We start from the raw sequence: 27,409 nt of genomic DNA, 5'->3' as shown, positions 1-27,409 counted from the left end.
TAGCCATTGGAGCAGAGTAATTCTTGGACATTCCTCAATAAAGAGCAGAGTGACCAGTCACAAAGTTGATTGCTTCATGTAGGAATTCCATGAAGTGTTTACATAGCCAAGTTTTGCATTTACTGATCAAGGGGCCACTTCTATTCCTATTAAAGCCACATTTTTCAATAAATCGTAGAAATAAGAAAGCTGCATATTGAGTGTACAATAAAGATGGCAAACAGAAACATACACTGAACAGTGTAGAAAGGGAACCTTTTTCTGATCTGTGCTTCACAGTGAAACAAGTTGCTCTTTACCTGAGGTCATTGCTCTTAAGGGTGAGATAGGTATTTTTTAATTTGAGTTCAGATTGTTGCTATAGCCCAAGTTGCATACATACACACATAGACACTGCTGAATAAGGCATAGAAAGACAGCAATGGTTCCTTCACAAGAAGGCCTGTGATTAAATTCACTATTGTTTCTGAAGTACTCTGGTACATGAAAGTTCTTGGGCATCTGGAACGACAGGAAATCACTTTGATTTATTAAGCAGGACAGCTATTAACCAAAGATGTATTCTTTATCAATATGTGTATTTCACTGCATAGAAACAATTTTAAAATTTTTTCATTGATCTTGATCCAAGGAAAGATGTACTTAAATCAGTGCTTGTTTTTTAGGAAACCATAGCAAAAGCCAGAATGTTAGCCTCAGAGCGTGATGCTTTTATTCAAAGCAATCATTATGCTGTGGACTCCATTATTCCAAAATGCAGTGAACTTCATCATCTTTGTGATGCCTTCACCACTGAGATAGAACGCAGAAGAAATCTTCTTAACAAATCTCTGGAACTGCATGACTTACTAGAGAAGGTAAATTTAGTATGCAACAGTTGTTTCCCGAAACCTCAGTCAAACAATTGTCATAATGGTAGGTAATGTTATCTCCGTGTGCTGGAAGTTTTCTCTTTAAATAGCTGAATACATGACAAGGTTGAGGTGTTTTAGATTCTTAGTGTATGATGCTGACATTGGTGCATTCTGAGCCTGTTCTTTTCTGTTTCTAGTCTATGAAGTGGTGTGATGAAGGAATTTACCTGCTGGCTTCCCAGCCGGTAGATAAGTGTCAGTCTCAGGATGGTGCAGAATCAGCATTACAGGAGATCGAGAAATTCCTAGATACTGGTGCTGGCAATAAAATCAAGGAGTTGAATAAAATTTACAGAGAGTATGCACACATCCTCAATGAAGACCTAAAGGTACCAGATGATGTTTATGTATCTGTGTGTCCATTTGTTCATTTTAGAATTGCTCTCTTGTACTGCCATTGATAAAGCTACATAATCAGTACTAGGAGTTATACCTGTGAACTGGAAAGCCAACACATTTCCGTGCCTGAGTCTCATCATATCTTTGGATAAGCATCAAGGGCTTCAGAGACTTTTCATAACTACTTCAATTTTTCAGATAGTAAAATTGCTTTTAAAAAAAAATTCTCCTGCGTGAATATTTATCATTTTTTTATGTAGCAGAAATGTGCAATTTTTTTTTTTAATATTTTTGTTTTCTTCTTGGTCGATCTCTTCACGTAACAGAACCTTTAGACACTCAAAAAAATTTTTTTTAATTGAAACTTGAATCTCAGATTTCTCTATAGTAAGCACACAAAATATTTTTGAAGTGATGTTCCAATTTTTAAGTGTACTAAATCACAGTAAATTACACCTTGTTAAGAGTGAAGAGTTAGTGTAATATTTCTGTATGTGGTATAAAAGTAATTGCAATTTTAAATCTATATGCTGTAGATGTCAAGGTAGCTTGTTGCTAGGTCTCTGACAGGAATTTAAAAATTATAATCAATTGTTTAAATTATTTTTTTAATTTAAGTTGGTTTTTATTTCCATGGCAATGGTAGGAGCATGTGCAAAAGGTTTTCCAGAAGCAAGAAAGTATGGAAGAAATGTTTCAAAAGCGGCAAGTAAGTCTTAAGAAACTGGCAGCTAAGCAGACACGTCCTGTTCAGCCAGTTGCTCCAAGACCTGAAGCATTTGTAAAATCCCCTTGTACCTCTCCAGGTAAGTATCAGTATTAGCCTTTAATTTTTTGTGCTATGCTGAGAAACTTAAAGAAACTTCCAGCCATAATTTGTGGTTGCATGAGTATCTGTGTCAGATCTGATCCAGTTCTAACTTCTGTGTGATTGTGGTTTACATGTTTAGGTCTTCAAAGAGAAAATACGTCCAACTCAGAAAGCAGCGCGCTTCGGAGGGTAAACTACAGAAAAGGAAAGGTATTTTTTTTTACTTTGCATTTTTCACGCATGCACTACTTGAAAAAGTCATAGTGCAACAGAATATTCAGGAACTCTCAATAAGAAAGAAGGAATTCCACTGAAAAAGTGATGGCATTCTACCAGTTGAAGTAACGCTGGTGAAACAGTTATGTGGTTTAAATAGGGGCTGCTTTGTTGCTGGGCTGGTTATGAGGGAAGGTAAAGTATATAGCTGCCAATATTAGGAAAAATGTTAGGGGCAGCAACATATTAAGTCTATGAAGAGGAAACATTTTTTTTATTTGCCTGTAGTAAGTGGCTACTCTTAAAACCATTGACCATGGAGAGGTAGTTGTCAATGGCTCCAAGACAGCTTCACCTGACCTAGTGGATTGCCATTCCCAAGTGGGGATGGTATTCCTGCCCTGCATCCAGCAAGGGAAGTATCCTAACAGCAGCAACAGAAACAAGTAGTTCCTCACTGGTTTGGAGAGTTGAATCAATTCAGCAAAGGTTCAGCAAAAGACAATGCAAGGAGGAAGGCAGAACCACATGACCAGGATGGACAACATTTGGAGAAAAGGGGTGGTTCAAGGAGGGGTTGAAAGCAGAACCCCTCTCTTTTTTCAGCAAGCCATAGTTAGGTTTAGCCATTCAGTAAATGTTTTAAGAGTGAATTTCTGTATCAGGTTAAGAAGTAACCGGAAAGTTAGCACAGTACCTTACTTTTAGCTTGGAAAACAGACTAAGGCCAGTGTTGCCTACAAGATTATGCTGGTGCTCTGATGTCTTCTTGAAAAGGGGCTTTGAACCACCACCTTTTCTAAACTGGCCTCTGATGGAGAACTTCCCACGTCCAATGTTGTGTGCTTCAAAACCTTCAGGCTGACTTGAATTTTTTTCACAGCATTCTTGCAAACTACCCTCATTTTTAGTGGAGTACAGTCTTTCCAGTGGAAAGTGCTGAACACAAAGCTCTGTATCTTAAAGTGTTCTTCCCACATCTGTGATGCCATGATTATTTTTTTCATTGTTTATTTGTTTCCTTCTTTAGAGTGAAATGACTGAACTCCATCAAAGCAGAGGAGGATCTACAATGGATGATGAAGAAAACCTAGCTGTGTTACGGCAGTAAGTATATTTTGATAAGCAAAAGTGTGTGTTTTCTCTGATCTGGTTCCAGCAAAGCCTGAGTTTGGCTAAGGATTTGATAAAACCAGTATACTTCTTTGAAATAACCCTCAGTGCTTTTTGAAATGCATTGGCTATGCTCTGTGCACAGAGGAAGATATTTTATGCTGCCTGGAGCATTATTTAGAGTTTGAGTAGTAACAGACTCTACCTTTGCTGCAGTGAGGTGATGCTGTGGCAGGACAACTACGTATTTTCATTTCAGAGATGATACAGTTTTGAGTAATAAGCCTCCTGTAAATCTGTTGAAGGTTTTGGTCTCCGTGCTTTGAGACTTTGTCTTTTTATTGGACTCTTTTTAGTTCCTGTTTTCATAAAGGTTATCAGAAAATCACTTGTATAAAAACTGAACAGCATCATTTATGTTACAGAAATTACTTAGTACCACCTGCAATGCATATAGCAGACCTTGCATTTTTACCTCTAAGCTGGCTACTTAAATGGTCTTTTTACTGTTATAACCTTCTGTTACATCACACAAAATCACAAGGGAAGGAGTTTGGGGGGAAGTATGATTCAATGCTTGATCATTAGGGAAATGAAACTTAAAGCATCATCGAGATATTTAAAGTGTTCCCTAAATGCCTCTAATTTAAAATGACCAGTGTAGCTTTAAGTCTGTATTTGACAATCCTATGCAGCTCCAACTCCAGGTCCCATAATAGCTGCAAACACAGCATAACCAGGCTTTGTACATACAATGATAAAACACTCCACTGCTTCAATTCAGTTACTACAGTGCTTAAGCTGCTAGATTTGACTTTTTCCTGTTCAAACACATTTTCAAAAATTTCAAAATGTTTTAAAAATACATATCCCTCAGCAAGGATATATGAACTGCCGAAAGGAATATCCATGGAACATCATGTTTTCCATTACCTGGAAATTGTTCTTTTATTGTCTAAAGTATAGAAGAAACACAGACAAAATCAATGTTGCCTCATTACTTTGCATAAGTAAATAGGCCCTCCTTAATTATCATTCTTTGTCCACAGGCATGTAATGAATGAACTTATTGAGACTGAACGAGCATATGTGGAAGAACTTCTCTGTGTTCTTGAGGTAAAGACTAAATTTCACTGTGGATATTAGTGAATCTCTTGCATTTCATGGATGCTCTTATGTTTTCCTTACCACTGTAAAGCCTCTGTTTGTTCTGTCAAGCAGTGTGATCATTATATTTTTCCTTTCTCATCATATTTTCACAGAGACAGCAGTATGTGACTTTTTTTCTAGAAATAGTCATACAACTAGGATTTTGTATTAGAAAGCACAAATTGAGCAGAAAATAAGATATGCCGTAGTATTTAGGTGGAATCATAGTGAGATTTGTAATGATCATTAATTCCTGCAAAAGTTCTTTCCAGAGTCTTAGGTCAGTTCCAAGAAGGTCGTGTGTCACACAGGAATGTGAATCTGCATCAAGAGACTCCTGTGTCAGAGGAGAAAATTTGTTTCTTACATCTTTCTTTGCATATCTTTAAGTGATCTTCCACATGTGTTGGGTACAACTGTGGGAACAGGTTTCTTTTTCATTACAGGCCTTGTAATAATCTGCTTATAAAAAACCTGCAGTTTTTCTGGTTGATTTGTTGGGAGTGTTTTGTTTGTTTAGTGTTTTTAGTGTTTTGAGAGAATGCAGATTAGTGACCTCAGGACCAGAGGAGAACAGTGCTGGGCTAAAGCCACCTGTGTCCTTATCTGTGCCAGATAAACAGACAAGAGAATGTGTACTTACATGACAAGTGGAAGATGTGGGAATCTAAAGCTACTCCATTTGATACCAATTCAAATGGAAGTGCCTTAAACAGAATTTTTAGCTTAATTGTTTCTGTTACCTGCACAAGTAAATACAGTCAGCTTATTCCTTCGTAATAATGGCTAAGACAGGCATGAAGGCTTGTGTGTGTACTGGAATTTGGGCTCTAAATTCAGATGTGTAAAGCCTTAACAAAAAGAGTATGAGCTGTAATTTGTAAGCAGTATGGGAATGCAGAGCCTTTACTGGGTGAAGATTATTGCAAACGTTTCATCCTCACTTATCTAGAATTGCAGGAATTACTCAAGTGTCTTTTTAAAGACTGTGTGTGTGTCTGAGTGGGGTGATGGAAAAACAGAATTTGTATGCTTCTTTCATGATTAATACTGAGCTCTTTCTTGTCTGTCAGCCTGAAGGCAGACTGCCTTGTTAGAGAGAGAAGTACTGCAAGTAAAGGGAGATAGTCATTGTGCCTCTCTCCTGTGTTGTAGGGTTATGCTGCAGAGATGGACAACCCCTTAATGGCTCATCTAATTTCACCAGAACTGCAAAATAAGAAGGATATCTTGTTTGGAAATATGGAAGAAATTTATCACTTTCACAACAGGTGAAGATTTGCATTTTCTTCTAAGAACAGCATTTGGATGAGATTCTTTACTTTGAATTTTAATTTAACTCCTTACTGAGTTCAACTTATCTATCTGGCATGTCAACATTGTATTGCACAGAAGAGGAAAAGCAAAATATCTATAAAAGATGACCAAAGCTGTGTGAAACTGCATATTTGCAGTAGGTAGAATTTTGCATTGTGGTCATCTTTCTGAAGCAAGATATTTGGATCTGGTTACAAGATAATTAAAGTGGGCTTTATTTGGGTTTCTTTTTTTTATTACTTTTGCTATGGAAAGTGAATTATGGTTCTAAACCACAAACTCTTACATCTTACATTTATATTTAAATAATATATAAAATGAATATATAAAAAACATATGTATTTTTATATATTAAAATATATTTTGAGTGGCCTCTCTGAAGTCTGAATCCTTGCTGCTAGAGGTGTATTTCTTCATATGATAATATTTAAATTCATAGGAAAGAGAAATTCATTTTCAAGAGGAGTTAAGCCTATTAAGTAGTTGTTTCTTATTCAGGTAAAACTGAATGAAAGTTTTGCCACTGATTTTTTTAATTGGTTTTTTGGGTGAGTTTCCTTTTAATTTTGGGAAGGTGATTTTTGGGTTGTTTGGTTTGTGGTGGTTGGTAGCAAAACCCAAACACTTTAAACTGTACAAATCCTGCTGCTGAATACATAAGGAAGGGAAATTAAATCCCCCTTCTTTCCCCAACTCTATATTTGATTTCAGTTGCAGCAACAGTAAGCTAAAAGAAATTGGTCAGAATATTTGTTTTAATTTGCTAACCCTTTTAAAGTGTATGATCTAGAAGAATTATGTTTTGTAGCATTACAACTCTGTTTCCAAAAGTTGAGAGAACTCATTGCGAGACTGTGAACATTATGACAACTTTCTTTAATGTGTGCTCTAAGAAAATTCTCTTCCTCATAGAATATTCTTGAGAGAACTAGAAACCTATGTGGAATACCCAGAACTAGTAGGACGGTGCTTTCTGGATCAGGTATGTGTTGCCTTTTGCTGGCACTTCATTCACAAACCTCTTTAGGACTGCAACACATGAGAGTGCTTCTCATGTAGCAATTGCCACCACATCCCCTTTGTTTGTCCTGAGCATGTAATAGGCTGAGAATGTAGATGTTATTTGAGGGTTATTTTCCCCTGTGCAGCACAATTAATTTTATTAGGAAAATCTATTACCTCGTTAAAAGAAAACTGCTTTTTTAAAGTGGCAGTTAGGAAAGCATGAAGAGGAATCATGCACTGCATTTTTTCTCATCACTATAAATGGTTGGTTTACTTGGTTTGATTTCTTTATTGGATTGTTGTTGTTGTTCTTCTTTTCTGTTTTCTTTAAAGAGGACCTCAACAGAGTAAGTCCAAAATATTTTTATTCTGAAAATAGAAAGCTATGACAAAATTAAACTTTTTTAATTGGGGATGTACTAAACAATGAGACTCAGCTGTAGTATACTAAAGGCTAAATAAGAATATGTGTATGGAAATCAGTCTCCTGTTGTTGCTGCCTGTTGATGCTCTAAAGCTCCTGGGAGGAGCCGTCCCTCCCCCTTCTGTTTACTGGCTACATCCATGGAGATGCTGTTTCCTAAAACTGAGGGATGGAGGTACTTCTGTGCCTGCTGATTTCCTACCTGGTCTTTCCTTTGTATCTGTGATTACTATGACATTTTCAACACTCTTTATTTCTTTTTGCTTTCAACAAGTGCTGAAGTAATGCTATTTAATGTCTGAAGTAATAAGGGAGAGCAAACTGCTTGGTTAACCTCAGTGTGACTCCCAGTGAAAAACACATTTGTGAAAGGAAAATAAAGAAAAAGGACAAAGTCTTTTTTAAAAGCTGCACAGTGGGTCTCATGGCTGGGCAGTCAGAGATATTTTTCATATTGTAGTAGAAATATATTTGTAAATATAACATGTACTTCTTCATAAGGTGTTTAGCATTCAACTGAAGCAAAAATTAACAGGAATATTTTATTTTGAAAGTCCCAAATTAGTAGCCGTTACAAAATCAGTGATTTTGCAATTCCTTGAGGCATCCCAAGCAAAAAACAATGATTCAATTTTTGTTGGTGGTTGTTTTTTTCATAGCATTATTGCAAATGAAAAAAAATGTTATGAGCTTTGTCTATTAAAGTCATAGGAATTTATGAACTTTTTGCTTGTCTCCACAATTCCAGATGGAAGACTTCCAGATTTATGAAAAATACTGTCAAAATAAACCTCGATCCGAAAGTTTGTGGAGGCAGTTTTCAGACTCTGTATTCTTCCAGGTATGCTTGCTTGAATGCCTAAAATAATGGTAGGTTTAGTTTTGTTGGGGTCTGGGTTTTTTGTTTGGTTTATTTTTACTGAATTTTCTCAAGAACAAATAGCACAAATACTGATTAGTGTCCTGATGAAATCCAACACTGATTACAGGAATGTCAAAGGAAACTCGACCACAAGCTCAGTTTGGACTCATACTTGCTGAAACCCGTTCAAAGAATAACCAAATACCAATTATTGCTAAAGGTATGTATTTCTAAACTACAATGCTAAGCACATTTTGTGCATTTGTTTTTTTAAATGCTGCTTCTCTCAACTTGCTGGAAAGAAACCTAAAAGTTAGTGAACAGATGTGTAAACAGAAACACACACATTCCAGTCCATCAGTTTTCAGCTCAGTTCTTTTTTCTTTCAGTCAAAAAACTTACAATAACCAAATGTTACGCAGGGACATCTTTTGTAACTGCTTTTGCCCTTAGATTTCTGCTGAAAAGAAGGTGAAAAGTTAATGAGGGAAAATCAGAAGGTCCAAGAAAACTTTAAAACAAAGAAGATAGAATATCTGAAGTACTTGTTACTCTTCAGTAATAGTCACCCCACCCATATTGCAGGAACGTGCCTTGCTGGGCTTAAAGAAATGCACTTGACAGAGAGCACTGTATGGTGTTCGTGTGAAGGATGCTGTTGCGATTCACTTAAATATGCTATACTGAAAGAGCAAAGTAAGAGCAATGTACTCTAATAAATTTATTTAAATTAATATATAACATTTTGCCATGTTTGAACTAAGAAATATTCATCACAAAGACATGTTATAATAATTGTATTTAACAGGAGCTTAAAAATTTACCTCGAACCAGATTTACTCTTGAGTTACAACTGAGCTGTTAACAGCCTTTAAAGAATTAATTACGCTAGGCTTCTGTAAAGAGAGGAGAATTATAAAGGTTTTTGACTTAAAATATCTTCACTTTCTACAGTCTATGAGTAAATCCTTATTTTCATACTGTGAAGTCAGAGGAATCCCATATGAACTTGCAACTGTGTTTTTTCTATATCAAATTGGAAGATGCTGCTTCACCAATAATCCCTTCAGAGAAGGGATTATTTTTTAAATGTGTAGATAATACTCAATGCAGTAAGTTTAAATCTGTTATTAGCATGCCAGGCCTTGCCATAATTAAAAGAGTAAATTAAATTTGACTATGTTATTAAATTTGTTCACTTCTAAAAGTAACAAATGAAAGAAAAACCTATCCCTTTGTTTGACGATTGTTGGTATGGTTTGGTTTGTTTTTGGGGTCTTTTTGCAATTGTGATGAAAAATGTTTGCAAAGTTAGCCTTGTAAAATTCTTACATACTGCTTACAAAAACTCTAGATGAGCAAAATATATTTGGCTAATGAGCAGGAGAAATGAGAAGTAAATCTTTAGGATCTATTGAGTTCCAGTCAGTATTGAACTAACTAGATTATATGGTATAAAGCTGTACTTTGCTAACTTTAAAATCACAGTCACAGAATGGTTTGGGTTGGAAGGGACCTTACAGATCATCTCATTCCAACCCCCCACCTAAAATTCAGTGTTAAAATTCGAACGTTCCTGGTTGCTGCTGTTTCAAAAGCTAAGTGTGTTCTCATTCCCTTGCACTCAGGAAATGCTAAAGTACAGTAAGAACTGTGAAGGTGCTGAAGATCTTCAGGAAGCACTAACTTCTATACTGGGCATTCTTAAAGCAGTTAATGATTCTATGCACCAGATAGCCATTACTGGCTATGATGTGAGTAGCAGTATTTTTGCTTACTTTTAACTTTTTTTCTTTTGGTTTTTTAGATATATGCACAGCATTCCCTATACTGTGTACTAATAATGAGAAGAGTGTTCTACAAAACATGCCTTTAAACTTAATTGTGTAATGAAAATAATGGAAAAGGGATCTCTTTATACTCTTTTGAAGTTTTCCTGCTATGACTAATATTTTCCTCTGTCTACCTAAGTGTTTTTTCTTTGGTCTTCTGGACAGTGAGTGAGAAACTGAAAACTCTCATGAAGAGCCTGGGTTAGTACAGCTGAATGGGTGTGGCTACTAAGTTTTTATATCTATATGTAAAATTACACCCAAAACTTTCAGTTCCCAAAAAAATAACAAAACTCAAAACAATACATAAGCAGATTTGGAGCAGAGTTTGGGGGAAAAAAACAACCAACCAAAGATGTGTATTGTGGTTCCCTCTCTCTGTGGTAAGTTCTTGTGTCTCTGCTAGAGGTACTCTCAACTGTAAAATCCTGCCGGAACAGTGTCAGCCAGTGAAAATTATATGTAAAAATCCAAGACTGACTATATTTTTATTGCATTTCCAAATCCAACATAAACACTGGTATGAGAGATTATTGGGAACAACAGACTTGTAAAGACCTGTTCAAAGTATATATTTTAATCTGATGTTATCTCTGTAGTTACAAATATCACTGGTTTTTTGTTCCAGGGAAACCTTAATGAGCTGGGCAAGCTTTTAATGCAAGGATCCTTCAGTGTCTGGACTGATCATAAAAAGGGTCACACAAAGGTGAAAGATTTGGCACGCTTCAAGCCAATGCAGCGACACCTCTTCCTCCACGAGAAAGCGGTCCTGTTCTGTAAAAAGCGAGAAGAAAACGGAGAGGGATATGAGAAAGCACCTTCTTACAGCTACAAACACTCCTTAAATGTAAGACACTGATCAGTCCTGAAGGTCAAGGGTACTGAGGGCTTAGCCTGTAGTAATACATCATTCTAGTTTTATCTCTGCAGACCTATGTTGTAGCATTGTACTGGGAACTTCACCCTTTCAGACAAACCTGGCTGGTGCTGCAGGTCTGTGTTATTTTGTGTTGCTGTCTGTCCAGCTGAATGGCAATTGCATTAATCACACAGAAAATGTAGAGCAAGGTAGTGTAAAAAACATGTAGGATTTGGTGGTCTGGATTTTAAAAGCGACATTTTACATGTCAGTCTCAATGTAATGTGCCTAAACTCTTCTTCCCTCCAAGGTAGCCAGGCTGGTACAAAGCACTAAATCTCTTATGCAGATCAAATATTGTTAGCTATTCTTTTCCTTGTGCAAGAAGCCAGATAGGGTTTTCCTTTTCAGAAATAAGGTGCCAAAGAATACCAATAGCTGCCTGCTTCTGTTTTTAACATAATTGCAATGCAGTAGGTCAGCTTCTGTTCTCTTTGCTTCCAGATGGCTGCAGTTGGAATAACAGAAAATGTCAAAGGTGATGCAAAAAAATTTGAAATCTGGTATAATGCAAGGGAAGAAGTTTACATTATACAGGTAAATAACATGGCACTACATTTAAAAAAAAAAAAAAAAGGGGAGAGAAAAAGAGGAGAAGGAATCTAACCTTAAGAAGATCTGGAGGTTTTTTTCCTCTGTTATATCACTAATAGTGTGATGAGGAAATGTAGGAAGAAAAAGAAAACCTAAATCATATTTCAATGGAAGAGTCTTCTGGGGGAAAAAAATAATCATGTCTTACAATGCCCATAGAGGATATTGTATACACCATTACTACAGCTATCACTGGAGTAGTGGATGGCTTGGGAGATGAGGTTGGACTGTAGCACATGCATAACCTCTGCCTCAGCCTGTTCCAGTGGCTACAACCAGTTTCTGTTCATGGAAGGACTGGAGAGGGAGCTTTGTCTGTCCCTCTTGCAGGATTCCTCTGAGGCTATGCTTTGGCATGCAGCTGTTTGTGTAGTAAGTATTCTGTGCTTGATGGCTGATTGTATTTACTTCTGGATAGGCACCAACCCCTGAAGTTAAAGCTACTTGGGTGAGTGAAATAAGAAAAGTGCTGACAAGTCAACTGCAGGCATGCAGAGGTAAAATACTTTGGAGATTTTTTTTTTCCAAATTTTTTTTAATGTGTTTTCTCTCTGATCTTCAAATCCTGCCCTGTAGATCTTCCCTGTGTAGGACACAAATCAATATTAATAGTTCTTTTTCCTTCCTCCATTACAGAAGCTAGTCAGCACAGGACACTAGAACAAACACAGAGTTTACCTCTACCACTACCAGCATCATCTTGTGCAAGGTAAGTATGTTGTAACATCAGCCTGGCTGTCTTGTGAATATGCTCATACATCTGGTTTGCAGCTCTTCATTGCTCCTACCCCTTAATACTCATCCTTGTGTTTTAAGGTTTTGGTTTAGTTCTCTTTCTACTATAAAGCTGTAAAGCTGGGAGTTTAAACATACCCAGAACTGTTAAACTGAGCAGCAATGGCGTGGGCTTTGCCAATCAATAGAGAATACCACAGAAATGTAATTTTGTTCACCAGCCAAAATTCTGGTGGTGTTATGTGTCTGCTTGTTGAACAGCTGATTATATACATTACACTCCAGATAAGAGAGTTTTATGCAGCAGCCTTTTTCTTCCTTCACAGTTCTTTTCCTCTACCTGGATTAACTTTTTCTTCCTTTTCCAATGTCATGTTACCTTCCCTTCTGTCTTTTCCACAGCAGTATCTTTTCTCTGTCCCTTGTTCTTTTACTCTTATTTGCTTTATTTTTAGCCTAAGTAATGTGTAAATTCCTCCAGTGCCCCAATTTCTGGGTGAAGTTTTTCTTTCTTTCCATCCTTCACCATACCAACCTATATATTCTTCTGTTCCCATCTGTTGTTCTGCCCTTGCCTGACACCTCTCTTCAATTCTCTGCTACTCTCTCTGGTTTTTCATATGTGTATATGTCTATCCATAAGCCCATGTGCTCATATCCATATGGTGTGTGCTCAAATATGTACTGGTAGCTCTCTGCCCTGAATCTTTTATGCATCTACTTATTGCTCAGGGAGAATTCCCCAGATACATCATATTTACGGAGTGTCTTTCTCTATGCCATTCTCAGATGGAGTTGTGACGGGAATGCACTGCAAGGTCCCTCATTTGTTCCTGTATTAAGAGCTTCTGAAGGCAGAGTTTATTCCTTTATCTTTCTTCTTTTTTTCCTAGTACATCCAGGAGGAACCTGTTAGCTGCAAGTGAGTGGAAGTTGTCCTGAGCCGTCTGTCCAGTAGCTCTCACTGCCATACTACATGGGATTGCAGTTAGTTAGGAGAGGTGTTTCTCATTTCTATGTTCTCAAGGTCTTTACATGTACAATCACCAATGACTTTTTCAATCCTGGAAGCTACAGTCTGGGAATCTAACAAATAAATGGTTTTCAGCCTATATATCTCTATGTAGAAGCCTGTGATTGGATTGATTGTCTTCATTTTCTTCTAATAAACAGTCCTTCACGAAACCACACCAGAAATACCAAAAAAATGGAGGAGAAGAAAGCTGATATCACAAGTCTAGGAGGTTGTGGCACTACAGTAGCACCAAAGTACCCCGAGAAAGGCAAAGGTGAGTTTGCCCATACATGCTGTGGTCTTTAATTGCAAGGAGCATGCCTGCACTGCAGATGCACAGGCAGATCCACCAGCAGAGTAGCCACGGTAGTGCAGGGGAGGCAGCAGGACTCCTGAACAAGCAGGGCTTTGTTGTTTACAGCCCTAAGGCAGCCCACCCACAAAGTGCTGCCCACGTTGCACCAGTGTGCTGGTCCCATCTGCCCTTAGCTTGGGATTGATTTCTGCATTCCAGTGTGTGGTGTGGACAGGCCCAAAGCCATCTTGAATGGATGGTAGGCAAAAGCACGTGGGAACTATTTGTTACAAGGCCAAAGTCTGCAGTAGGTCTTCTCTTAGAGCTGCCCAGCTTCTCGGGGTTCTCTTTGTCTGAAAAAAAATTTCTTGGTATTATCTGGTCTAAAGAAAGGTTGTTTTGTTTTGTTTTTTCTCTTTAATTTTTTTCCCATCATGGAAATTATTTATTGAACCAGTGGCAGTACAAGCCCATGCACAGCAAAAACAACCGGACACTTGTGTTGTACCTGGATTTTCAATTGTCCTTTCTCATCCTAACATGCAGGGTCCCTGGCACAGCTGCAAATGACTTTTTGTCTTGATCTTTTCATGGCCTTCTCCCTTTTCTTTCTGTGTCTCTCTCTTCCTTTGTAGACAACACTAGCTCTACCTCAGAATGCTCTGTACTGTCAAAAAAGTGCTTTACACTGCAGGGCTTTACTAACCTCAAAAGTCAGAAAGGTAATTTTAAAAAAAAAAAGGCTAGACTGTTTTCTGTGTAAAGCTGTAACTGAAGCATCACTTTGTATGTGTGTGTAGTGTGATAGGTTTTCAGTGTACACACTAGCTTGTTCTTCCAAGGTCAAGCTAGGTTCCTTAGTCGGTGCCTCTGACAGGGAGATTTCAAGGGAAACAAGCTCCAGAGTGGGAGGGGGAGATGCAGCTAGGAAAAGTGGGGCTGTGGAGATGCAAGGGAAGGAGCACGGTTTCCAGTGCCTCCAATCTCACTGTCAAGGCCAAGGGCGGAGTTTATCGTGCCCCATTCCTGTAGAAAAACTAGAGGAAGGAAGTTGTCTTCTGACCGGACACCTGGCCTGCTTCTAGCTTCAGTGGATCTGCCCCAAGTGCATTTCTACTTGGCAAAAAGGAATCAAGGTGATTCTGTGAAGGATTTATAGAGGATTTTTTTATGGGCATCCTTGCTAACAAAACTCTCAAAGCATAAATAACTACAGCAGAATGTGTCTGACATTGTTGTTTTGCTGGGTAGAAAAATAAGTAAGAATTTCCCTATTCTTCCAGAAATGGTCTTTGCCTCATTTTTTCTAAAACAGGCAATAAGAGTTTGAGACCTTTCTTGCTTCCTCCTGCCAAGTAAGCACACTGGTACAGTCACTTCTTGCTTTGAAGAGCTGTCTTTGAACAGTCTGAATTGCATTAAGATGATGCCACTTTCTCAACAGCATGGTAATTTTTTTCCCCCAAGCATCTTTCCAGAATGCCTGTTTAAAACCCAATTACCTTTGAGTTCTTTCTGGAGAGACTCTAGGGTTGTGTATCTAATGCTAATGAGGTGAGCACTAATGTCCCATGCTTGCCTTGACAGAAACTCCATCTCCTTCTGCTAAAAGCCAGACATTGCCAATGATCCTTCTTACAGGACCAGGTATTGCTGTAGCACTAGATTTACATAAAAATGATTGCTTAATTTGGTAATGTTTGTCTGAAATTGAAGTAAATTGTATTCAGTTGATGTCTACTTAATTTAGAAAAGTTTACATATATTTTCATCTATTATGGTAAAATAAATTTGTCAATGTATCTTCATATAACTACTTGTAAATAATTAATTCCTTCTGCTGCCATGCACCAGTGACAGCTAAAATTAGATTACAGAAATCCACTTGTTTTCCAGTGTAAACTCAAAGGTATTTAGCATGCAATCCACCTATTCTCTTTTTTCCAGTTCTTCAATATCTCTCTTCTGTGTTTTTTACCTATTCATACTCCTGCAGCTTCTCCTACCAGTCCTGACAAAAAAGCCAAACGGCACGAAGTAGTGAGTGACCCAACTCCTTTTGGTTTAAGAGGTACAGTGATGCCACATCTCGTACTCCACAAGTACTCACACATCCCTCATGTAATATGTTACATCAGAGTGCTGGGAATACCTATGTGATGCTGTTGTGTGCAGCACTGTTGACTGGATCTGTATATACTGTTTTTGATAGCACAACTGGTTGAAGTTTTACCTTGGTTTTAAATAAAGCAGCATATGGGTAACTAGTTTTTAGAAGACAGTGGGAAAGAGATTTGTTGCTGAAGAAATAGCCAGAAACTGGGTGTTTAATGGAATTACAGGATTGCCCAGCTGCTCTGCAGCCATGGTTTTCCATGTGTTAGAATCCTTCTGTCACTGTACCCCTTGTGGAAAGGATTTATCTTTTAAAAAAGAAAAAAAATTCCAAAAGTCAGATCACTGTCATGTGGAATTTCCATTTTAGATCTGCATTTATCACTGCAGTCACAACCCTGTTGCATCTTTCTTTGGGTGATAGTAGGCAACTTTTACCACCCTGTGAACCCCAGATTACTTAACTGAACCCCTTGCAGCAGTTTGCCTCCCATCCTCCCAACTCACAGCTAAGCAGAGCATAGAAAAGCATTTCAGTTAACCCATTTCTAACCAGCAGGGCTGTTGGTGAAGGTTTGAGTGCAAATCCCTAGGCTGATTAACTAGAGTAGTAGAGAGTACAAGGAAAGCAATTCCCCTCTTCTGACTCTTTCCACCACTATGTCCTTTAGAAAATATTAGTCTAAAGGTGAGCTGTTTCAAACCCTACCATCAGCCTCCTCTCCAGGTTTCTGAAGTCTTTGTCTTGTCTGTGGAAATGGTGCAAGCTCAGCTGCTGTGCTGGCAAAACTGCAACACTGTTCGCCTTGCTGAGCAGCAGGCAATGTAATCCTGGGCTAGACAGGTGCAGAAACTCCACAAGGGTGCATGTGAGAGTTACAAGGTTATTTTTCTGCAGGTAGCAGGCAGAACTCTGAGATCTCCAGGTACCATGGAAATTCGGAGGGCCCAAAAATGTCTGAAAGAAAAGGGTGTTCTGTGGCCTTTTCCTCAGGTGCTGGAATTTTCCAAGGAAGAGAGTCACTTTATCACTGCTTATTTACAGTAAAATTATTGTGTCCTTGTAACAGGCTTATCTGATTTGCTGTTCTGTCCCAGAAGCATCTTACTTTATGAAAGTGCTAAACCAAGTAAATTAATTTAAAACATCTATTAACTTCTCCTTCTGTCTTGCATCTTCCAATCTCTTTTCTGACACTTTATCTCTTCTCCTTCCCCAACTCAAAGAGGGATAAGCAGGGAGCTGACCCAGGCGTTTCAGGATGAAACTGGGGCAGGTGATGGTCACAGTGCCCAGTGCAGGGTGCATGGCCCCCATTCATTTCCTTTCACTGCTGTGTTGCTGTGATTTATGCTGAAGTGAGCTCAAGCAATATGAATTAGAATTACATATTGTAGGCAGATCATAGCTCTTTGAAGAAACCTGTTTGATTATTTCTGAAGAGAAGCAGTTAATGAATTCTTGGTTTTCCTGGCATCATTATATCTAAACTCATTTCTGAATAACCTTGTCTTTTCTCAAGACTGCCTGCCCTTTTCCTACCTTTCCTGCCTTTATAGGGAGCTCTGATGTTAGTCCCACCCTGCAGAATACACACACACAGATTGAATGTTCACGCATAATTTCGGTGCCCATAGCTTGCTAATGTGATACTACCATGGTGACAACTTCCCTTCCCAGGAGGAGATGGGCTTTTATATAGACTTGTTAATTGTGGAGTGCCAGCTTGTATGAGGAGGAGTACTATTGTTGGTATGGCAGGATCAGGCCAGTCTGCTCTTAGCACATCAGCACAATATAAGAAAAGAAAGAGGCTGAGAACAAGAGCTGTTACCAAAAATGTACCAGAAGAGCAGGCCAGTGAGTATGAGGTTACAGGCACTTAGAGCGTTAGGAGAAACCAAGTTTTCTTTTGTTGCATTGTTCTTAACTTGGAAATAACAGAAATGGTTTCAGCTGTGTCCAACAAGATAACTACAAGATGTAAGCTTCCAAGGAAATTTTCATGGAATACAGCAGAAATTTATTACTCAGTTTCTTCACAGATGGAAGTTCATTCTTAACCCTGGACAGGGCCAAATGGGTCAGTACTTCTAATCTTGTGCAGGTCACTCACCAGCATAGGCAAGGTAAAAATCCCACTCTGTTGGTGTGCTCTGGGTGTGATTCCTTTCTATGATTTCTTTGGCTTTACTCTGCACTGCTCAGGTTTTTCCTAATGCACTGACATGACCAGCTGGGCGACAAATGCCTCAGGAGCAGTGATAAGCAAAAATGCTGGTGCCTTCTTAATTTAACTAATAGTTACATAAAATGGGAAGTTTGTTCTTCTTTTCATTCTTTTCATTGAGTTTCACTGTTGTTACTATTTTGCTTGAAACGAAAGCTTGCTTACAAATACTTGTCTCTTTTGACTTTTTTTCATTATGAGCTCAACACATTTATTAGTAGCCGCTGAACTTGGTGTAAAGCATCCCACTAATAAAAATTAATTTAATTTTATTTGAAAGAGAATTTTGTGCACTCTGGATATGATTCAGCTTTATGAATAAATTAAATGCTTCACCCTGAGAGAGAAAAAGCAGTAGGAGTCAGGCAGGAGATTGTTGTGGTGTTTGTTGCAGTGATGTAACACCAAGATAAGTCAGAGTAATTAAGTATTCTTGTGTCAGCCTGAACATTCATAAATAATGGGCTACCTTGTCAGGTGAAGTATAGAGTGCTTGTAGCTTGTGTGGAATTTTTTGACAGTTGTTAACAGTGTGAAGGAGGCAAGGCTCATCTATCCCTTATTCCAGCAAGCCAGTTAGGTGGCTTTGGGTGTTCAACCTCTTCCCAGAAAGTGTATGTTCCTGTCTTCTGCTTCCTCCCAAGGAAAAACAGTATCTATATCTCGTTCATCTTTGTATAATATATATTTATTATACAAATATTTATATGTATTTGCCTTTCAGTTGGAAATTTGCATTCTCTCCATTCATTTCCCTTCATATAAATCCAAAGGGCTAAATTCACTTCCATGCATAGCCACAACTCCACTTACTCAGATGGAAGCAGGCCAACTTTTGCCAGCAGTGAATTTCACCCAGTGACTGTAATAACCTCCCTGTGTACAGTTTTCCTCCTGTTTATGCTGATCACTTACGAGCTTTTCAGTGGGGAGAATGTTTCTCCCAGTCAGTGGCTCACTGCTGCGAAGTTAACTGTTGGCTGTTCCTTCCCCAAGGTTGGGCCAAACCATCCCATTCTCTTGATGCATCTGAAGAAAATGATGGCTGGTCTAGTGCTGAAGAACCGCTGAATTCATCGGATGCGGAGGAAGAAGGAGGAGGAGGGGGAGGCGAGATGAAGCTGGTAACCAGAAATGCTTTCCTATGGAGCTAAGCGAGGGGTACCAGTACAGCGTGTGTGCCAGGATACAGAAATGCTTTTGCAGCTGGCAGGAGGGGAAATGTCTGCCTTGAAATGCTCAGCTGGGCAAAATTCCCAGGGCAATGGAGAAGAACCCCTTCTCTTAAATCAGCCCCATTTTTGTACCTTGGGGAGGTCCCTCTGTGGCTTTGCACACCTGCAGCCCAGTGAGTCGTGGCTGCTTGTGCCATGGTACAGCAATCAAGTGATGAGAAGTTCAGCTACCATGCCAATAGACTTCCACACAGACACCATGGCATGGGTTTGCCAGGTTTTCTTTTTCTTCTGGTTTTATTTTCTGTAGACACATGAATTAATTGTTGTAATGGGAACATTTCACTGAATGTTTTTCAGGGTATGAGAATTAATGTATTGAATTTGCATGCAATCAATCAGCAGAATTTTACTGCCCCAGTATTTACACCATCTTCAGCATGTAGGTACATGAGAAAGAAGGGAAAAGTACTATAATTACATAACAAAAGCTGCAACATACCTTAAAGTACTCAACAGAAATAATTTGTTTTCTTTCCTCTGTGTGCATTTAGACTCCTGGTAAATATACAGTTGTGACTGATTATGACAAAGGAGTTTCTGAAGAATTTACAGTGAAAAGTGGAGATCTAGTTCAACTGATTCGTGAAGGGGAGGATGGACTTTGGTACGCAGATCTGTGTTTGGAAATTTTTATACGCAGAACTGTGTTTAGAAGGCAGATGTTTAGGGCAAAACTTTCAAAGGCATCAAATGAAGCAATCTGACTTCTAATATTTTTATCTATTTTTTTTAGGTTTGTAAAGAACCTGAGCAGTGGTAGAGAAGGTTGGATTCCAGCAAGCAACCTGCTGATGCTCATAGGCAACTCAAAATCAGCTCAATCTTTAAGCAGCTCTGGTAGGCTATTTATTTTAACTGAGATTATTGTCTCTTTGAAGATTCCTTTTATCAAAGAAAGTAATGAAAAACAACCACTATATAATATTTTCTTGTGGGGTTTTTTTCCTCCCTTTCCCAGAATCAGGCACTGCCTCCAGCACTTTGAGCACGTCATCAAGTTGCAGTGATAGCTGCAATGTCAGTAGCACCAGCTTCTCTGACATTAAGGGCTAATGTGAAATGTTCATCCCACCTCCCTGGAAGGTAAATCTGGAGATTGTCATTTGCTGCAGAGTTCTGGACTTTGGACTTCATTGAAGAACCACAAGTTCTGTGTTGCCAGCTCTGAGTATTTTTAGTGGTGACTTCCGCAGGTTCTCCCAGAAGATCCCAATGAAAAGTGCATGGAATGTGAAGTTGTAAATAAAAGTAAAATGATTTGAAATAGGATTTTGTAGAGGTTTCTGCTCTGAAGAGCTGCTAGCATAAAGTGCGTTTTCTCTTTGACACACAATCAGGTTTCTGTAGAACTTTTTGTAACAGCCAGAATCTGAATGTGAGCAGACAAAATGTGTTCAATGCTAAATGCTCATTGTAAACTAATAGCATAGCAATCACTGTACAGGATAGGTATGAGGAAAATAAATCTACGTTTACAATTTCTTCTCCCCAAGAAACCCTTTCTCCAAGGACATACCTCGGTCAATGCAGCGAATGGGACTCTTACGGCAATAAGGAAGGAAGTTTGGTCCACCCTTTCCTCTTGGGTTTTCAGGATATTCTCCTGCTCCCTAGAGGCAGGGATGCAGACATGACCAATTCACTGACCACAACAACATCAAAAGAAACTATTACTTTATCCTTTCCAACATTTTAGTGACTTGTGCAATGGAATAGCTTTTTCTGAGGTATTTTGGCCTCACAACCAAATTCTTTACCAAGATCACTGTGTTTACACAGCCTTGGCAATTTAGTAGTATCTTTTTCCTTATTCAGGTGGACAATGAAACACAAATGTTTTTATTCACTAAATTATTTTTTAATAAACAGTAATTGCATGGTTACTTTCAGCTCTCACAATTAATGTGCAGCTACAGCCAGAGGAAGGCATTGTAACTGCACTGGGGGTCAAGAGCCTTCCTTCAAACAAACCTATGAGGGCTGGAAATCCAATGCATTTTTAGTCCATAGTGTTCCAGATTAATTGAAAGAGAAGAAACCCCAATGACATAACTTTTCTACAAAAGGGGAGCACAGGAGGAAAAAACCTTAGAGAAGAGTCAGATTTATGCTACAGATAAGTATTTTAAATTTTTTTAAAGGAAGGGTTATGCTAAACTTGTCAGTTTTCAGGGTATGATGTAAGCCAGTGTTGCAAGTTTTCTCTTTGTCAGATGTTCTTTGCACACCTTACAGTACAAAACTAAGTGCAGGTATAGAATACTGTATTCATTCCTTTCCATCTCTCAAATATTTTTGCTTATATGAAAACAGGTTTAACTGATTCATGCACCATATTATTTAAAAATAATGGGGACATAAAGAGCATAACTTTTCAGAAGCACTAAGCACAGCAGATTATGTCAATGGGAACTGTGTTAATCATCAGATTCTCTGATGGCTGAGCCCTGAATTCTATCTTTATGCCAGAATTTTATGTTTTAGAGGCTGCAGAGTAGAAAACTTAAATGACAAACACTCCTAAGAATGATGCAGAAGCAACCCTACCCCAGACGCAATCAAAATGCAGCTGACCATGGTCAGCACAAATTAAAGCATGTATATGCACACACACATATTTATGCACATATATATGTGCATGTATGTGCTAGTGTGTATAATACATGTACGTGTAGATATGTATATGTGTGTAGATATAATGTATCAATGTAAAAGATGTATTTATAGTCTTCATGCTGCTGAATGTGTCACTTTACAATTCATAAATACTTAGGTTTCTTGCAATACTTCAATATAAATGCTGATCAGGGTTTTACTTCAGGCATCTTTTTCAAAACAGAAATCCTCTGATCTTTTTTTTCTTATTCCATATAATACTGTGCTGACCAGGAATATTTAGTCTGATATTTAACAATGGAATAGCAACATGAGATTCATCTTATCTTCATCTATGTAAGTTATTTTGTAAATTATCTGTAACATAATTTACTTATATATTGCTGTCATTGCTTGGATGAGACTGTCATTTCATTTCTCACTGCAGCCTCATTTGTGTTATTTCAATGGTTTTTTCCACATCATTGCACTTTAATACAACCCATTTCACCATTTCCTTTTTTACTGCTGTTGTGAATTAGAAGTTCAAAGTCAGAGGTCTCTACTGTAATTAATTTGAATAAATTTCAGCGCTTCTTGCTGAATGCCTTTATATAGACATGCTCTGGGGTTTATTTTATTCACAATCTTGAAACCTTTTTGTGGGTATCATATTAAAACAGAGAGAGGTTCTAGGATTTGGAACAGAAAACCAGATCTGTGTATTCAAATCCTCAGCCTGCTCATTCTGGGACCATCTCAGCAAAACACCATTTCACCTTCGTGATCACATCTCACTTAGAATCACTTGCCTGGCACTAGGGAATTAAAGGCTGTCTGCAGGCTGAGGATAAAAAATGAAAGCCATTGCTAGGTAATTGGATTTATTCCCTTTTTCCCACTCACCCTTTTCTGAAAGAAAGCACATCACTGTTGGGTTTTCCCAAAGAAGGCTGTGTATCCATGGATCCTGTTGTATTAGCAGAGCAAGTTGGAGGTCTGCATCTGGCCACGGCTGGGTGAGAAACCAGACACCATGTTCACCCTTGCTGCATCTGAAGAGGAACTTACTTGCACATTCACTGATTGATGGCTTTAAGGACCATCATGCCATGGTAGGAGGTGAATTTAACACTGACTGGAGTGATTTGGGCTGAGCTGTTGGCCATGTGCATTACAAGAACCAGTTACGGTGTTACTGAAACTTGACTGCTTTTTGTTTACTCTTGATCTTGTTATCATGACAGCTCCCTCTGTAATAGGCAGTCCTACTTTTCTGAGCAAAAGGAGGTCCAACCGTTTTGAGAGGACCCGCATCATACTTGTTAGAGCAAAAGAATGAAAGAATTCCAGCCCAAATGTACCTTAGTAAAGAGTAAAAGTAAAGGGTTTTCTATATAAAAACCTAATAATGATTGGTTTCTTAGGTCACTGTCTCCAAGTTGGGGCACAGTGTTTCATAGATACAGAAGCAGTTTGCTAGTTGGAATATAAAACATTTTCTCCATCCTGCACAGATGTTGTCATTCAGCAAAAATGAGGAAGTTGGACCATCACTTAACTGTAAATGACTGGAACTCCCATTCCCTTTCTCAGTGATATGTTAGATGTTACTGTGAACTCCACTGTGAAGTTTGGAGTGTCCACACAAGTTTCCAGAATTAGAAACCTCCCTTGATGTATTTGGCCAGAACCAGATCTGCCTGGTATAATGAAGCAACCCAAATTCAGGGGTATTCAGGTAAATTCAGGTAAAAATAATAAAATCCCTTAATTAAGGAGGCAGGAATAGAAGAGATAAATTCCGTTGTTCCATAAGACTTTGTGTAAACTGTGTTTAGAGATTGTATTACCAAAATAAGATATTTAGATACTGAAGTACCTTCTCTGGGCTTTCATTTGAAAGGAGAGAAATTTTTATTCACTCCCCATCCGTTGACAGGGCAGTGAGGTCCTCACCTACATTTAAAAGACTATGGATTTGCTAGTGGTGCTTTTGTAGCTGTGATGGCCTCAGGACAGTCAAGAAAAGGTTTGTACTAGAGTTAATATCTCTCATTACCAACTGAGATATGTGGCATTAAACAGACAAACTTTGGGGCACACTGCCTTTATTATCTTTTTCTTCCTTTGTTCTCTCTATTTTCAGATATCCTTCTCAAGCAGTGAAGGAAGAGAGAAAGAAATAGCCCACATCAAAATTTAAAAATACAATGTTAAGCACTTGTATTCAGATATTGTCACACAAAAAAATTGTCTTCCCATCTTCTCTTTCCTCTTTTTGAGAATAATTGCTATATGGGGATACAGAACTCTGTCAAACAGGCAGATAATTTTCTCCTGGCAAGTGTTTCTATTTTGAGGTCTAAATCTCAAATAATTTGCTTTAAAGCTTGTCAGCATAGAACTCATCTATTTATAGATTAGTCTAACAGAAATGAGGAATTATTAACTTGCTCAAAGTCTTTGCTTTTAGTCAGTCTGATAAATGATTGATGGCAAGCTGCTATTGCAAATTCAAGAAGCAGATTGTTCCTAAAGCTTTCTTACCTAGACACAGCTTTGTCAGTTTACTCAAATGATCTCTGATTGCCTCTTCAAAATGGAATTAATATTGATTTATTTTTTTAAGTTGTTCTGAGTATTGACGACAAAACTCATGTTGAAATGACCAGTGACTTGTTGGATCAGATCAAACTGCCCAGTTCCCAATAGCTTCCATACATACCTCCTCTTCAACCTAAAACATGAAACTAAAAATAACAAAGTTGTAAGAGTGCTTCTTTTAAAAATGTCAGCAGGAAACAAAGCAAATATAAAGAAGGACACCTTCTGAGACAACATCATGTCTTCAGGCTCATGTTTCTACTTTAGATTTTACTCCATATTGTTAACATTTTTCATGTTTAATTTTTTAACTTTCTTATTTTTTTTAAATAAAAAACTTCGGCACATCAAAAAATATCCTAAATCGTATTTTCTAAAGAGCTGTTCCCAGACTGATTCTAGTAGCACCCATGAGCATTAGGGGTACATGTCTGCATTAATATATATTAATTTTCAATTGAACTGCAGTTCATTTTTCTTGGAATTGCTCAGAAAACATAAGCCAAAGCTGAAGCCCACACTGGAAAGGAGATTTATAGAGCAGAACTACAGGACTGATCTCATGAACTAGAGCAAGACCACACAAGAAGGAAAAAAAGTAACACATAGGGATCTTCTGGGGAAGAAAAGCAAACTGTTTCCTCCTCTGGCTGGTGACATGGTTTAGCCCCAAACAGGAGATGACCATCATGCAGCTGCTCACTCCCACCACCCAGTGGACTAGGGAGGAGAATCAGGAACAGAAAAGTAAAACTTGTGGGTTGAGGCAAGAACACTTTAATAAATGAAACGAAGTAAAATATAATAATAATAATGATAATAAACTAATTATACCCCTAGTAGTAAGAGGGAGAGAGATAAAAAACCCAAGAAAGGACAAGTGATACAATTGCTCAGCACCAGTGACCAGTGACCAGCCCAGCCCTGAGCAGCAATCATCCCCTTCCACTTAACTCTTCCAGTTTATATATTGGGCCTGACTTCTAAGAAGGGAATATCCCTTTGGCCAGTTTGGGTCATCTGTCCCGGCCATACTCACTCATGGTTTCTGGTGCAGCTGCTTACTGGCAGAGCATGAAACTCAAAAATAAGTCCCTCACTTAGGGTAAGCACTACTGAGCAACAGCAAAAACATCAGTGTGTTATCATTATTCTCATACTGAATCCAAAAAGCCCAGCATTGCATTGAAGAAGAAGATGAATTCTGTCCCAGCTGAAACCAGAACAGTACCCAACCCTTATTCCATACCACTTGTGTCATGCCAGGTCCCACACTTCCAAATACCCCATCACCTTTTCCATCTTTTGATAGATCTACACAGATACCATTCTCTTGGTCTATAGGCCATCCTTATAGAAGTCCACTGTATTCATTCAATCCATGACCCTGGTCCTCATCTTTCATAATAATTTTTCAGGGCAGGAAATACGGCACGTGGTGTTTGATTGTTGCATGCTGAAAACAGTTCTGATTCCATCATCACTGCACAACCATCAGTTGCATGGTGTGAAGAGGGGACCTTTCCTTCAAACATCCAATGCAGCACCAGTAACCAGGGTGTCAGGGGGAGATGTGCTTCAGTACCAGTCACCTCCAAAGCCACTTGAATGCCTTCATAAGCTGCCAGGAGCTCTTTATCAGTTACAGTACAGTAGCTTTCAATCCTCTGGAGTCAATGTGGCTCCGAAAGCATATGGATCAATCTTGAGTCTCCCCGGTACTTTCTGCCAGAGGCTCCAGGCAGGACTGTCTTCCCTGTCCGTGGTGTAAAGCACATTCTTTACATCTTGCCCTGTTCCAACTGGCTCAAGGGCTACATCAAGAACTACCATTTGCTTGACTTGTCCAAAGGCTTGTTGCTCAGGGCCCCAGTTGAAATTATTCTTCCCAGTCACTTGATAGAGAGGGCTGACAATCAGACTGCAGTTTGGAATGTGGATTTTCCAGAAACCTGGAGTGCCTAAGAAAGCTTGTATATCCTGTTAGTTGGTGGAGACATTGCTGTTATTTTATGATCACATCCATTGGGATGTGGCAACACCCATCTCACTGTTGTATTCCCTAAAGCTGAATCTCCTGTGCAGGTCCCTTGACCTTTACTTTGTTTTATGGCAAAACCGTCTTTCAGAATGATTTAGACTATTTTCTTCCCTTTATCCAAAACTTCTGCTGTATCACCCCACACGATGATATCACCAACATACTGCAGGTGTTTTGAAGCTTCACCCTGTTCTGGTGCCTGCTGGTCTGTCCATGGTGGATGGTGGGGCTGTGCTTCCACCCCTGGGGCAGTCAATTTCGGGTGTGCTGGACAACCCCCCGAGTGAAATCAGCTGGAGTGTGAGTAGCGCCAATGCTCGTTAACAGAATTGGTGTAACTTAGAGCCTGTTGCTGGAAATTGAGTCCCTTTCCTCTTCCTTCGCGTAGCAGTGCTTGTCATGGGGTTTGGGGCTAGGTGTAATTATTAATAGTTCCCAGTAGATGGCTCCCCAAATACAAAGGGGACAGTGATGCTGAGAACACACACTGGGTTCGTTTCGCAGCCAGAGATTCTATCAGATCAAAAGCCGATACTAGGAAGTACAACACAACCCAGGCCCCGAAGGCGACAAGCACCAACACAGCAAACAAATGCTGCAAGTATTGCATAACACAACCCTGAGAACAAGCACAACCACTCTGGTGGCAAATAAATCAGCACTGTGACCAGTGACTATTAAACCAATGCAATGAAGGCTTATAACAAACTTGTTTTAATACTCTATGGTCAGATCAGACATCATCTCAACTTTCCAGGCCCTACATTGAGCACCAAGGGGACTGTCATGGTTTAATCCCAGACATCAACTAAGTACCAGGCAGCTGCTCCCTCAATGCCAACCTCCCTGGGAGATGAGGAGGAGAATCAGGAAAAACAGGTTGAAATAAGAACATCGTAATAATTGAAGCAAAGTAAAATATAATAATATTAATAATACTAATGTGATAGTATTAGTAGAATAAAAAGCAGAGACACAGAGAGAAAGAAAAAACCCAAGAGAAAAAGTGATGCACAATACAATTGCTCACCACCGACTG

At 38.7% G+C, this 27,409-nt stretch overlaps 1 protein-coding gene across 15 annotated transcripts in view; it reads left to right on the top strand.

Annotated features, from left to right (window-relative positions):
* MCF2L (MCF.2 cell line derived transforming sequence like) overlaps positions 1–22,341 on the top strand; it is a 156,765-nt gene extending 134,424 nt beyond the window's left edge. For 9 of the 15 annotated variants that reach the window (XM_032100515.1, XM_032100513.1, XM_032100519.1 and 6 more), the window contains 23 exons: positions 666–857; positions 1,052–1,243; positions 1,900–2,059; positions 2,204–2,274; positions 3,311–3,387; positions 4,443–4,509; positions 5,698–5,813; positions 6,772–6,841; positions 8,037–8,129; positions 8,278–8,370; positions 9,779–9,904; positions 10,611–10,832; positions 11,349–11,441; positions 11,917–11,995; positions 12,135–12,207; positions 13,407–13,522; positions 14,179–14,265; positions 15,131–15,190; positions 15,540–15,614; positions 18,886–19,013; positions 19,619–19,731; positions 19,861–19,964; positions 20,086–22,341. In XM_032100515.1, coding sequence (XP_031956406.1) covers positions 666–857; positions 1,052–1,243; positions 1,900–2,059; positions 2,204–2,274; positions 3,311–3,387; positions 4,443–4,509; positions 5,698–5,813; positions 6,772–6,841; positions 8,037–8,129; positions 8,278–8,370; positions 9,779–9,904; positions 10,611–10,832; positions 11,349–11,441; positions 11,917–11,995; positions 12,135–12,207; positions 13,407–13,522; positions 14,179–14,265; positions 15,131–15,190; positions 15,540–15,614; positions 18,886–19,013; positions 19,619–19,731; positions 19,861–19,964; positions 20,086–20,180 — 2,502 coding nt within the window. In that variant the 3' untranslated portion in view covers positions 20,181–22,341. The remainder of the gene's footprint in view (positions 1–665; positions 858–1,051; positions 1,244–1,899; positions 2,060–2,203; positions 2,275–3,310; positions 3,388–4,442; positions 4,510–5,697; positions 5,814–6,771; positions 6,842–8,036; positions 8,130–8,277; positions 8,371–9,778; positions 9,905–10,610; positions 10,833–11,348; positions 11,442–11,916; positions 11,996–12,134; positions 12,208–13,406; positions 13,523–14,178; positions 14,266–15,130; positions 15,191–15,539; positions 15,615–18,885; positions 19,014–19,618; positions 19,732–19,860; positions 19,965–20,085) is intronic. The other 6 variants (XM_032100524.1, XM_032100526.1, XR_004238425.1 and 3 more) reach the window with 5 other exon arrangements.
* The last annotated feature ends 5,068 nt before the right edge of the window (positions 22,342–27,409 follow it).

The sequence above is a fragment of the Corvus moneduloides genome, chromosome 2 (assembly GCF_009650955.1).
Source record: "Corvus moneduloides isolate bCorMon1 chromosome 2, bCorMon1.pri, whole genome shotgun sequence".
NCBI classification, from domain to species: Eukaryota; Metazoa; Chordata; class Aves; order Passeriformes; family Corvidae; genus Corvus; species Corvus moneduloides.
The sequence above is the reverse complement of the archived record's forward strand: the minus strand, read 5'-3'. Positions and strand labels throughout refer to the sequence as shown.